This window comes from Xiphophorus hellerii, chromosome 1 (genome assembly GCF_003331165.1).
Source record: "Xiphophorus hellerii strain 12219 chromosome 1, Xiphophorus_hellerii-4.1, whole genome shotgun sequence".
Lineage (NCBI taxonomy): Eukaryota > Metazoa > Chordata > Actinopteri > Cyprinodontiformes > Poeciliidae > Xiphophorus > Xiphophorus hellerii.
The window spans coordinates 21,989,974-22,004,050 of NC_045672.1; the positions used below are offsets into that span (position 1 = coordinate 21,989,974).

The following is a 14,077-nucleotide window of genomic DNA, read 5'->3' on the forward strand; positions in this document are numbered from 1 at the left end:
CCCAAATGGTTGCCATGGGAGCACTTCATACAAAACTCTGTCTATTTACCCAAAGTTCTCAAATGGAGCTTCAGTCCCAAGCTGACTGTACCTCCCTCCCCTCACAACTCCTCCAGACGAGCGGCAGCAGCAATTACCAAAGACCTGGTGGAACCGTGCCTCTGCTAAGGCAGAGGCAGAGGAACTGTGCCTCTGTAGTTTTTTTGATAGTAGTAAAAAAAATAGGGGTTTTTTTTATAGAAAAAAATAGCTTTTATTAAAAAAGTAGTTTTAATAAAAAGTAGTTTTTTTTAATCAAAAAATGTAGTTTTACTTTTTTTGATAAAAAGTAAAACTACTTTTTATCAAAAGTAGTTTGATAAAAAGTATCAAACTACTTTTTAGTCCTAAGAACAGTTGTAAACGACATCATGAAGGAGCATTGCTGTGATGATGTGCTAAAGGGGTAATTTCTGAAAGGGTGTGAGCTTCTTAAAGAGTCTTTTAAAGAGTGTGTTTTTGATTATTTCTAACTTGGTGTTGTGATTGAATTTCAACTAATGGTTGGTATCAGCTGGCACAGAGTGCTGGGGCTCCATAGCCTGGCATCCACCGTCGTCTTCTATATCTTGTTATAGGTTCAGTTGTATTACTTTGAAGGGAGTGGAAGTTATCTTTCCCACAGAGTTTTGGTTTTTAAATTTTTTCTTATTTAGATAAAATCATATGCATTTACTTTCTGTGTAAAGTACAATAAGATCACACCACCAGCTGAAGCCTGAAGTCCTGAGTCCTCTTTCCAACATTTGACTAAATCTTACACTGCTGGCAATATGAAGTACGGTAGACTAAATAAATTGAAGAACAGATGAAGAGCAGCCTAATTTACATCTTTCAGTCTAGCCATTTCTAATTATTTAGGTTCTAGCAAACCACAAAGAGAGCCATTATCCACAAATTGAGAAAAGATGGAACAGTGGTAACCCTACCAGGAGAGGCTGGCCTATCAAAATTACTCAGAGAGGATGGGCAACTGACTCATCAAAGAGGTCACAAAAGAACCCAGAACATCCAAAACAGCACATTTACTTTCCTTAATGAATTCATGACTCAGCAATATAAAAACAGACCAGGTGAAAAACCACTGCTTCTGCACTCAATTGGTGCACTGAGTTGGGCCTGTTCATAGTAATCCAAAATGTCATAAAATACAAGTGCTGGCAAACAAGGGACTGGAAAAAGGAAATAAATGAGGTATATGGGTTAGAGAAACTGTTAAGAATAATGTGTAGTGAAGTTCACATAATTTGATCACCAGATAACCAAGATTTCTATAAATTTTTTGGACATGCCAAAACAATTCTAGACTAAGAGTACCACTGCTGTACCACTGTTCTCACATGCCATACAAACTTTACGAAGAATTACTGCCGAGTTTTATTACATTTGCATGTTAAAACAAGACAGTACAGCAAAAGGAAGTATTGATCTTTCTATGTAACTGTTTCTTTATGTGATTATGATTCTAGTTTATCAAACACTGCAAAAATATTTAGCTATTGACATTCAAAGTTTTGCTGAGTTGTTGAGAAAACGAAATTCAAATTAAAATAACCTGAATGTGAATCCCAGATGAGATTTATCATTACACAGAAAGTTATATGAAGAGAAATTGATGAACTCCTAAATGATTCTCTATAGGCAAACATTTTTCACCCTGGGAATGTCCTGCTGTGACTTAAGAGGAACAAAGGTAAGGGAGGGGGCTTCCTGGTGGCGCAGGATGGACTGGAAAGCAGGGATGTGGCAATAGGAATGACGAGGCAGTGGGGATGGGGTACAGCAAACATGGAGCCCCCAACTCATGAGAACCAGATGAAGGGCAGACCGGATGGCTCTCTGGGGCTCTGTGAAAGAAAAAAAAGAAAGGGGAAAAAGCGGCTCATAAAACTGTCAGAATCTGCTTGCATCTCTCTATCATGGTTCAGTGTTCGCCAGATGCGTTGCTTTTAATGCAACGCTTCACAAATGTTTCTGTCATCAGTCAACGTACATATCTATCAACTTGTCAAATCTGGCACTGACTCAGAGTCCGGCATCTTATATCAGGTCCTTACTAAGTTTGAAAGACAACAATTAATTTTAATACAAAATATTATACCTCTCGTCTAAACCCACATAAGCTTTGGTAGTTTCATACCTCACAAAGGACAACTCCAGTTGGTCTGATTTGGGAATGCTGCCTTATTTTTGTTTCTGTGCTTTTTTGCAGTGGAACATGATAAGGAATTTCTTCCTGTGCGGCGGCATCATCGAGAGTTCAGATTCGATCTGTCACGAATCCCAGAGGGTGAAGCCGTCACCGCTGCCGAGTTTCGTATTTTCAAAGACTTCATCCATGAAAGCTACGATAATGAGACCTTCCGCATCAGCGTCTACCAGGTGTTGGAGGAACATTCTGACAAGTGAGCTCCATTGTGGGGTTTTGTGGTGAAATGATGTCCAGGATTTTAGATGTCTGTTTCTTGAACAATGTTTTAGCTTTTATTTTGTCACAATCAGTTAACAATTTTACCTTCGGGTAAGGTGAGTTGACCTTACCCGCAAAATATGCTTGTCCATACCATACATCCAGGATAATGGATGTATTATAATGCTTTAGATTTCCAAAAAGAGCGTGTGAGACTTTCAATTACGTATATTTCTGCCTAAACATTGCTAAAAAAAATTCTCACTAAGTTTCATTTAGCAAATAGAAATAATTGTGTTAAATCTAACTAACCTAAAAGAGGAGAACTTTAGTCTGATTTAACTTCAGATCGTGCAAAAAAAATAAAAAATTGTGCTGCATGTAAACTGTAGAGACAATTACATAAAGAGTTACTTTTTACAAGGGCTTTCTCTAGCTTTCGTCGCTGAAAACCACCACAGTGAAGCTCCCTTAATTTTTTTTCATCATGTCCTCACATTTTCCTAACTGTTTCACAATTGAAATTGAAACGGGTGAAATAAATGAGTGAGGAAAGAATCAACTGTGGCAAAGAAAACATGAGCTACCATCATTCTAGGAAATATTTAAGTGTAGCACTGCTTTAACCTGGCTCAGGATTTCATTCTTTTACATTTTGGTGTAGTTAATGTTGATTTCGTGGCCACCTTTTAGTGAAGCATAGCTATTACAGCATTTATATTATTAGAAAACATAATAGCGTCATCGTAAGGGTTTTCCAAACTCTAATCTTTGGAAATAATACCAGTCAAAAAGGAAGTAATTGCTTTGTTGGGAAGGATGAACAGGTTGGTGGATTTCACAGCTAATAGTAATAAAAGTTATAAATTAACGACCCCAATTTCATTACTGTGTAGTTAATTAGGTCTTCTTCTGTAACTTTAGACCATTGCAGTCTTAGTTGTTGGCTATTTTCAAGGATATATAAAAAAAGACTGTTTCATTTTTCAAACATTTAATTTTGTGTTACAATTGACTTAAATGACTTTCCTCTTGAGGTTTCAGTGAATATAATCTTTGCAAAATTCACATAATACAACACCTACAAAATAAAGCATTTAATTAAAATTAAGGTATCAAAGCTTTGGGTTTTGGCAGAGTTTTACACAAAACATTTCTGAATTTCTGAACTAAGGCTTTGCCAGAAGGTGTATAACTCAGCTGCTTGGGCCTTTCGTTTGTCTGGAGGGAACAACACAGTCATTTATTCCTCTGCCAGGGAATGGCTTGTGTACATGAATGGACCAGGACTCTGTGACACACTATCTGCTCAGTCAGAAAATAGGTCAGGATGCATGAATGCCCAAATGAAGAACAAGGGATTTTTGCTCTCAAATGGTGAAAGATTAGAAACCACAAAGTTTGACAATAGCATCAACTTTGATATGCCCTATTTCTTTTTCTACTTTTTTCACAGTTTTCTTTTTTGTTCCTTTTTCACAGCTGTGTTTTTTTGTTTCTCCTTTTCTTCCCTGTATGCTTTCTGGTTCGCCCACTGAATTCCAGTCTGTGATGGACTGTGTGTACCATATGAAAGGACCGCCCGTTTATAAAGCTATTATTGTCAATTAAGAAAATGAAGTGCTCCCCTGGGCCTCACCATCTGGAGCCCTCCTCACCTCCCTCCATCACTCTCTTTGTCACACTAGTACAGTCCTCTCACTCTGCACATTCCATGACTTGTTGCTTCAGTCAATCACTCAGTTACAATTTCTTTCCAGATATCTAACTTCTAACTTTATTTTTTCTGTTTCCCTTCAGGGAATCAGATCTCTTTCTGCTAGATTCCAGAGTGATCTGGGCAGCAGAGGAGGGTTGGTTGGTATTTGACATTACGGCCACCAGTAACCACTGGGTGCTGAACCCCAGCAGAAATCTTGGTCTGCAGCTGGCCCTGGAGACCGCAAACGGTAAGAGACATTCATGTCAGGTAAATCTGTTACATAATGTGATTTTTGCACAGTGACATGTTAAAAAAAGCAAAAGAAACAGAAAAAAGTATAGGAGAAAAAAGATCATAAAATATCTGCTGGCAGATTTAGACAGGAAACATCTGTGGAGAGTTTCACACCTTTGCAGACAATTGCACATGATCGCTGCGGTTGGCTCTGAACTATTATAAAGAGCAGTAAGCTGCACAGAGACATCTTTTAATAATCTACTGTATTCGTTAACATGAAAAAGTTTGGAATCAAGACACATTTTTGAAACATTTATGAACAAAAACAAACTGCTTTTGATGAAATGTGATGGTGGTTTTGGTTTTCCTGTGTTTTTTTTTCCATGTCCAGTTGTTTTTCTTTTCTCTGTTTATTCTTTCTTGTTGTTTTGAAAAGTACTTTATACAGTATTGTTGTGTGTTATAAATTGTCTTTTGGTGTCACCAAACATTTACAAGTGTGGAATTGTAAATTAAATTTTTTTTAAAAAATAATCTATTTTGTTATTGTTTAACTAGTTATCCTCTCTTATCTTCATCTATTTTTTATTTCAATTTTTTAAGCACTGTGGGCTTCATTGACAATAGAATAACATATTTTTAAAAGCAGCTAAGAAAACTCATGATTTGGCTTTTATCTTTGGGACCCAAATTCAGAGCGGAGCAAAAAACAAATGCCAGGCATGCAAAGAGGAATGAATGAGCCTTTCATGAATAAGCAAACACAAAACTTGCAGCAACAAAGAGAATGTGTTATGTGAAACAAAACACAGAAAAAATCAACAAACTCAAGAAATGTTGGCAGAGACCAGGCCCTAACAGAAGACATGACAGGAGCAAAGCAGACTGGACAATAAAATTACTCAGAGAGGCTTCAATGGTGAGTCAGTTGATTACTGGAATGCAAAAGGTTTGTCTATTTTCTGGATGAGGAAAAGCTGAAGAAGAGCAGGAGGTTGAGACACCTCGGCATATGAACTCTCTAAATGAAATGAAAATGAAACAGTTGTTTATGTAAGAAAACACAGGTACACCATAGTCAGTTCATCCACCAGTCCATCCTCCATCTTTACCCACTTTTTCTTGGTTGCTGGTTACATATCTTCAGCTAGCAATCACATCTCTCCAGTCCTCACCCTGGACACGCAGCCCGTCTATCAAATTACAACAAAGAGACACACAGAACAAACAGCCATTCACACAGAGTCATACCTAAGAGCAATTTTAGAGAGACCTGTTAATCTCACAGTAATTTTTATTGGATTATAGAAGACAGAAAGATCTGGATTTGAACCCAGGAACTTCTTGTGACAAGACAAGAGTACTACCAACTCTGCCAACTTGCAGGCATTCTCAGGAAGACCAATAAAAGCTCTACAGTGTCTCATCAATTCTTTCACAAGGACTTTTACACTGAACCATGACTCATTTTAAAGAGAATGTGATTAAAATGTAGGAAATAGAATATCAGCCATTGTGACTGTAGCTGTGCAGTTAAAACATTTGTAGCCCTCACTTAAGCAATATTAGTAAATAAGTGAGTTTTGGGTTCTTTACTTCAGTATACTCTCTACTATTTAATTTGAATCTCTCTAATGCTTTTGGGTCAATCAGCATTTGAACACTACTACAGTAAATTACACTACACACTGTGTAAAGTAAACTCAGTAACCCTTTTTAATTAGGCAAAAATAATAATAAAATAAGGAAATGGCAGGTTTTTGGGTTTCAGGCAAAACAGAGCATTGTTCCAACAGTACAATGAATCTGCATAAACAGTGTAAACACCAGTTATATAACCCACTATTGTAAAAATCTAACCTAATGCCGGCAAAAAATATACTCTACGTTGCAGGCCTGTTCCGATGCTCATGCATGTAGGAATCCCACCGACTCAACAGTTCAGAGCCTCTTCACTCAATGAGCAAAATATTAAAGTACAACTCAGTACCTTGTGTAATCGTGATTTTCCACAGATGAATCCGGGCAATACTTCGTCCTGTGTTCAGAAGGACCTTAAAGCGATCCGAAAAAACAGCGGTTCAGGAATGATACAGTTGTGTGGTTTCCATGTGCTCTCCACGTGCTCCACATCTACTGGCCCTCAGTTCCCACGTTGCCAGAGGTACTCTGAGCGACGCGGGCGCTAAGAGTGACTATCTGGAGTCCGGGTCCTCGTTTCCCACGTTGCCAGAGGTACTCTGAGCGACGCGGCACTCAGAGTGACTATCTGGAGTCCGGCTCTCGTTATCCAATCCGGTAACGATCTTCTGTAAACCTTTAAGTTCCACTCTAGCAGCGAAACAGCAGCCTACAGTAGTCCATGTTAGCGAACCGCTAGGTTAGCTTCCCTCTAACTCCCGAGTAAATACAGCAGCAAAGAAACAAACATACAGTCCAACAGCTTCTCGTTGAAACTCTACTGTGTCCTGCTAACTTGCATACTGTATATTATAACTTCTCCTTACGACAAGTCTCAGCTTACTTACTTCGAAACCAGCTAACTGCTCCTCCTCCGCTATCACCTCTCTCGCTCAACCAACTCTCTCCACTCTTCTTCTTTGCTGTTTTTTTCTCTTCACACCTGTGCTACCTTCACAGACCGTACTCCCGTAGGAAAATACAATTTTCACTGGCAATTCCCCACAAAGTAAAGATAACTTATTTTAAACAATGCAAACATATTTTTAGTAACTTTATATGAACTTTGCGATGTTACTTGAAACAAAAGGATATAATAAATGAACTTATCCTTGCTATTTATTATCTTATACATCTTTTATGTTTTTACTATCCAGGTTACACATTTATATTCCTCATCAATTCTTGTTCTTGTTAAACTTGTTTCCTTATTGTCTGAGATTATTATTAATCTTACCTGAGATTAAAATGAGCAGACCTGAAACATCAGTATATGACAAAGAAATCAACTTCAGAAGAAATCTGAAAGGAGGCATTTTTTGTAGCATTACAAAAAAAACCTTTTTTGTAATGCTATATTTATATTGTGAGGTCTGGGATGTACTCACACATTCTTTAGTTAATTGACATGTTTTCATTGGCAATGCTATTTGCTTTGTGAGGCTGAGACAGAGCATACATAGAGGAAAGGGGTTACATAGCTTAAATGAAAAGGAAAAGGAAATATTGTGTATGTCCATGGCAGTCAGTGCAGATTAAAAAAAATCTCATGTTCAGTTAAATTGAGGCCAGAATTTTACTGTTACTTGAATGTTCTTGTAAACAGCGCTAAGAGAAACAGCGCCTGAATATGTTTGCCCTAAACTATTTATCTTATTAAGTGAGAGTGGTAACCAGTTTCTACTTAGTAGACCATAAAATGTGCTCTGAATAAACATTTCTAAGAGCTCCAGCTGTGTTCAAGTGTAAGCCTAACAAGCCCAAGTGAGCTGAATCCATCGTAGTGCAGTCCAACAAACATGAGGGTTAGCATTACAACACAACTCAGATGAGTTGTCTGTGCGTACACAGAGGAGATATATCAGTCGGTGCCTTTCATCTGTCATCACCTCATCATTCATCAACGTCATCATCGGTCATACCCTCAGCATCATTAGCAGGCATGCGGAAAAATACCCCGTGTTATCTTAGTAGGCATTAGTTATCTGGAGGCACAAATATTTTGCCTCCAGATAACTTTCTCAACAAACAGCATTCAGTGCAAGACAATGTACAAAACGATATCTTTGGTAGGGATGACAGGATGTTACATGTTAGATGAGGAAAACAGACACGATACTGCTTTCAGGTTGTGCAAAGGGTGGGCTGGGCACGTCGGATTCATCTGCACGTGATTGTAGGTTAGACTGGGTAGGAAGCTTTATAGGGGAGCGTGTACAAACAAGTGCATAAGACCTTCTGTCGCCAGCAGTGACTGAAGAGAATTTAGAGAAGGGATGAGGGCGGAAAAAAGGGAAAGGAATTCACAAAAAGAGAATCTCGCTTGTAAAACCATCCAAAGTATAGTAGTTTCATTGTGGAAAGGATCACACAGGAGATAAACTATAAGCACAGCAGTTACTTGATTTTAGAAGCTTAAACATTAAACTTTTCCAAATAAGTTGATATGTTGACACGTGTAGCATTGTTGTATTTTGTCGCCCAAACAGGAGAGAGTATCAATCCTCGTGTGGCTGGGCTAATTGGTCGCACTGGACCTCAGAGCAAACAGCCCTTCATGGTGGCCTTTTTCAAAGCAACTGAAGTGCACCTGCGAAGCATCCGCTCAGCTTCGGGAGGGGGCAAACAACGCAACCCCAACCGGTCCAAAGGAGCAAGGAGCCAAGAGGCTCTCAGAGTGGCCAATGTTGCAGGTAAACACAGAAAGTGTGTGTTCATTATGTAGACTGTCATGCAAATTCATGTTCTGAAATATGCATGTCCATTACAGTGTCCATACTCTTTCCATTTTCAGATGATGGAACAAAGAGTGCTTATTGAGATGTTCAAAGCTCAAAATGTTTTTCTGCTCTTTTTCAAGGTCTAAATAATCGTATTTGTTTGCTAATGTTCTATAATAAACCTCAGTTTTTTTCTGAACACCTCTCACTTATGAAAGGAGGTGGCTCCATTTTATTATATAGGCATCAGAGTTGAAGGGGAACAGTAAAAATCCTTTTTGTGTGGATGTGTTTATGTAAAAACAATCCAAGCCTTAAGAAACTTCCTTCCACTTCACATTTATGCACTACTAGTTGTCACAAAAAAATCCCAATGCAACACAGTGCTGTTTGTGATTATAACATGGGATTAAGAACGTTTCAAGGGGTGAAAATGCTTCCGCAAGGCACTGTATGGATCTGTTCCCACTGAAGGAACAAAGTAAAGGGCACTTATTTAATAGTTTCCTGGTTCTGCGTGTGTACTCACAGCATACAGACTTACAACATTTTCAGAAAGGACACTGAAAGGTTTCAGCATTTGAGACACATTAAAGACCTTTGTTTTGAGGGTGTGAGTGTGCTGTGTTTATGTGAAGTCCTGAAACATTAGACTGTAAAGCTTCAAATGGTGCTCTGCTGTCTTTGTTTATTTACTCGAGCATTACAGAGCGGTTGGGGCCAAGTTTCCCGCTTGGAGGTAAGGCAGCACAGGCTTTTATGGCGGAACACATCTGCGGTGCGCTGTGGGGCAACCAGGCCCTGGACACATGGGCCAAATGGGTCTGTTTGGAACTTTGGATACCAGTGGTCTTTAGCGGGATGATGAGAACCAGTCGCTCATAATCATTTCCAACATGAGCCCCTTTCAAGAGCTAATGCACCACAGAGCCTCACCGGTCACCAGAAGAGGAGAATGATACTTATGGATAGAAAACAGGCTCTTCTTTTTTCTGTGTTGTTAAAAAAAAAGGAATGCTAAAACCAGTGAAGAAAGGAGCGAAAATGAAAAGTCTTCCGTTGTAAATCTGGCTGAGATCTGTTGTGTGCACATCTGTTTCATCTAATGGAAACTTGAAGCCCAGCAGACTGACCTCCAAGCATGGTGGCCCATTTATTTAAACTAGTTAAATGATGATACTAAAATGATGGTACATATTGAGGTAATTTCCCAGCTATTGGCTTGAACAGGTATATTTTTAAGCACTTGCTACATTTATAGAGACTTGTAAAGGTTTTCATACCCTTTCAACTGTTTCACATTTTGTCAAGTTGCAACCACTAACTGAAGGAAAATAATACATGGTTTCCAAAAGTTAAGAAAAAAAATCTTAAAAATGTTGCATATATTTTTCTTAAAATCTGGTGAACAAAATGCAACTGATTGCTTTTAGAAGTCACAGAGTCCATCTCTGTGGAGGTTAATTTCAGGATAGAGCCAGTAATTCTGTGAAAGCCTCAAAAGTTTTATAATAGGACAATAAACATGTAAACCAAGGAACACAACAGACAGGCCAAAGACAAAGTTCTGGAAGAGTTAAAAATAGGCATCGGTTATGAATAAATTGTTAACAATGCATGGCATTACCTGAAAATTTATGTCTAAGGACATCTTCCATTAAATCTGACTGAGCTTCAGCTATTTTGCAAAAAAGAATTGGAGGATTTTTCAGTCTGTTAATATTCAGTATCTACAATTCAGCAAGTATGTGTATTCAGGTGCTGAACAGAAAATGCATGCCCCACTTTATTTTTAAATTTTGACAACCTTGTGTAATTTTTCTTCCAATTCAAACTATCCTCTTTTTGAGTTTGTCTAATAGATAAAATCTCAACTGTTGTTGATTGTCATGTGATAAATATTGAAAACCTCCAGTGGGCTTGAAGAAGTTTGTGAGGGACTATAGATCTGTACTTTTATACTGAACACACTAATGTGTATTCTCTGTTTTTGTCTTTGTTATGTCCCTAGAAAACAGCAGCACTGATCAGAAGCAGGCATGCAAGAAGCATGAGCTCTACGTCAGTTTCCGTGACTTAGGATGGCAGGTATAAAAACAATACTCGCCAAGATTACTTGGAACTGTAGAAATTGGCACAAAGTCCAGCATTTTACTGGCCTAAAATATAAAAATGTGACTAGATTAAAACATTTTTTTTGTTTCTTTTTGGAAACATGAGGAACTCACTCAGCGAACAAACTCGCATCTGGGGTTTAATCTTAGCCTTTCTTTTTTGGGCAGCTTTGGGAAGTCATTTTGGTTACTTTTTTAAAGTTAACAATGTTATGTTATGTTACGTTACGTTACATTACATTACGTTACATTATGCTTGCATTTCCCATCTAGGTATTTTCATGACCTCTAGAAATTAACATCTATAAAAAACTGTCACAAGTTCTCTGAGTCAGTTTCCAATGCTTAACAAAAGGACAAGAAAACCCATAAGTCTGTCTGGACTTCTCCTGTCATTTTCTCTTAGGACTGGATCATTGCTCCTGAAGGATATGCTGCATATTACTGCGAGGGAGAGTGTGCCTTCCCACTGAACTCCTACATGAACGCCACAAACCACGCCATTGTACAAACACTTGTGAGTAGCTGTAAAACCATGGAAGAAAATGCAACAGACATGTGCTGCCTTAGATCTCTTGGCCGTGCAAGGTTTGGGACACAAACATTGCAGGCTCAGATTTTCTGGGGCATTAATCATGAAAAGCTGGGATTTATGTGTAAGAAATGTTGTCATTACTTACCTCCTCCTCCTCTTCCTCTCCCTTCCAGGTTCATTTTGTTAATCCTGAGTCGGTTCCCAAACCTTGCTGTGCACCGACACAGCTCCATGCCATTTCTGTGCTCTACTTTGACGACAGCTCCAATGTGATCCTGAAGAAGTACCGCAACATGGTAGTCAGAGCTTGTGGCTGTCACTGAACCACCAGCGTCTTCGCAGGGACACACGCATATGCACATGATGAGAGGAGAATCGACAGGGAGCTCATTTAAAATGCTGCAGGATTGCAGTGTAACTTGTGCATTTCGTGTAGACACATTATTGTAAGGCCAAACATGAATTTCACTCTATTTAAAGGGGCAATTCAACTCCAAGTCTGTTTAAAATAAAAATAAACTTGTAATTCCTGGCTATGCTGTCATTTTAAGCAGCAAATGAGAAAGACCTTAAGTAAGAAATGGAGCAAATATTTACAAAACAAATTCAACTTAAAAAATTGAGTATGACCTCAGAGTGGAAGATGTTCATTCAGCTATTTATTTTTTTAAATAAACTAAACAAATATGAAATTATGATCACTACTTAAATAACAAATAAATAGATATTCTTTGTTCTTTACTGATTTTAAATGATGAAAATCAATAGTATTTATCAATTAACAAACTTTTTGTTAAGAAATGTGCAGATCACCTCTTCTCATCACCTCCTTTTCTTTAGCTGTTTTAATCTGAAACTGTTAAAGGCAGTATATTTGTCTGCTGTATCACTCTGCAGTTCTCTTCTGTATCACTCTGCAGTTCTCTTCTGTATTCTGTTATATACTGTACACAACCTGCTCTATCAACATAGAACTTTTTTAATTTAAAAATCTATTTGTACTCAGTTTATTTTCATTGCCACAGGATAAAGTCTTAGCAAGCCACGGAGATGAAGCAGCAAACTAATGTCCTCCTTTGTGATTCTCCAAACAAGATACAATATAGACAACAGAAGAGAGGGACAGAGAGCAAGTCCACCTTTCAAACCTTCACAATTTATTTGTTTTTTTGTCTTTGCTTGCTGCCAAGATGCTACAACTTGCTATGGTCTGCAAGGATTTGATGCTACAGGTTCATATTTGAACATGTGGAGGTATTTGTATTAGAGTTGTATCATTTTTGTCTAATTGTTGACAATGCCGTGAGTTGTAAAACTTTATCTTAAAAATAATTAATCAAACCATTGTACCTAACCTTTTCAGATGATCAGATTTCTATTTTATTTATATCTGTGATCTTTCTTTGTTTTTGTTTTTTTTTTGTTCTTATAAAACAGCTGAATGAACATTCTCAAAAAGCATAAACGCCATTTTTAGGTTTGAGGCTAACGAGAATAAATTACTTACTTTATTTGAAGGTGAACATTTCCTTATATAACTTCTTCCCACAAAATGCACCTCAACATACAAACACAATCATGTTTGTGCTTTCTACTGTGTACAAGACACATAAAGCATAGACTGTACTGTATAATCGTTTATTCACCGTCAACCATGTGTTATCTTAATGATTATGATAACCATTGTAGTTTATTATGTTTACCATATATTTGAATATGTGGCTGATAGAGGAGGATAGAGGACTCTTTATTCCCTCAATGTACAATACTGTGTAAATATTGTGGGGTTTTTTTTTCCAAAAAAACAACAACAAAAAAAACAAAAAGCAAGTGTATTTATTTCCTGCATTGCAATTTGGATTTGTTTATTTTATTTTCCTGTATAAAATGCTGTATTATTTTTGGACATAAGCATTGCCTCATTTATTAGGAACATTTTTAGAAATACAAAATAGCTGTTTCAAGCATCTTTTTCTGTGTGCTCGACGTTTTCAGGTTTGCACTTCTCTGCTGTAATACAATCTGTTGTATTTAAAAATAAACACCTATTTATTGAGAGCAGGCTAAGCTCTTCCAAAGTGGGCTCCAATTTTTCAACTATGTTTTACTGCTGAACAGTCACAATAAAATTGGACAAAGGCAACAAAACTAATTAGTGACATTGTTTCACATGACAAATATAAAGGGCAAATATGTTGACCCTGGGAGAAACCATTCTTCACTATTTACTTTGTACACAAGATCTGGAATCTCAGCTATTGAGAAATGATCACTTCCTTGAGGCATGGACTCTTTGAAGTTTAAAACTTTATCCAATCACTAACTTTTGTGGCATCTGTAATGTTCCTGTTTGATGCTATGAAACTTACCAGAAATTTCTTGCGGTGTAAACAACCATCCCTCACTGTGAATAGACAAGTGCTGAGTTGAACAACACGGACTGAACGGCTTTGTTCACATCGTCCACTTGAGGCAGAATCCAATAAAAAAAATTTATAAATGCGTACAAAAATGACATTGTTCTCAACTTTCCCTTCGGTTTGCTGATTTGCCCAGTAGATATTCTACAAGAGAAATCCAAGTGAATGGGAGAAAGCCCTGTGAAGTGAGATTTGAATTGAGCAGAACTGCATATGGCCA

General features: G+C 37.7%; 1 protein-coding gene and 1 long non-coding RNA gene across 2 annotated transcripts in view; one reads left to right on the plus strand and one right to left on the minus strand.

The window, feature by feature from the left end:
• bmp7b (bone morphogenetic protein 7b) overlaps positions 1-13,515 on the plus strand; it is a 33,889-nt gene extending 20,374 nt beyond the window's left edge. The window contains exons 2-7 of the mRNA XM_032564609.1: positions 2,252-2,444; positions 4,250-4,398; positions 8,558-8,761; positions 10,800-10,876; positions 11,309-11,419; positions 11,611-13,515. Coding sequence (XP_032420500.1) covers positions 2,252-2,444; positions 4,250-4,398; positions 8,558-8,761; positions 10,800-10,876; positions 11,309-11,419; positions 11,611-11,760 — 884 coding nt within the window. The 3' untranslated portion in view covers positions 11,761-13,515. The remainder of the gene's footprint in view (positions 1-2,251; positions 2,445-4,249; positions 4,399-8,557; positions 8,762-10,799; positions 10,877-11,308; positions 11,420-11,610) is intronic.
• Positions 1,404-11,715, minus strand: LOC116721191 (uncharacterized). The gene is made up of 3 exons (XR_004339551.1): positions 11,583-11,715; positions 5,505-5,581; positions 1,404-1,886 (listed from the first exon to the last, which is right to left on the minus strand). It is a non-coding gene; the product is annotated as an uncharacterized LOC116721191 (long non-coding RNA).
• Positions 13,516-14,077: the final 562 nt, after the last annotated feature.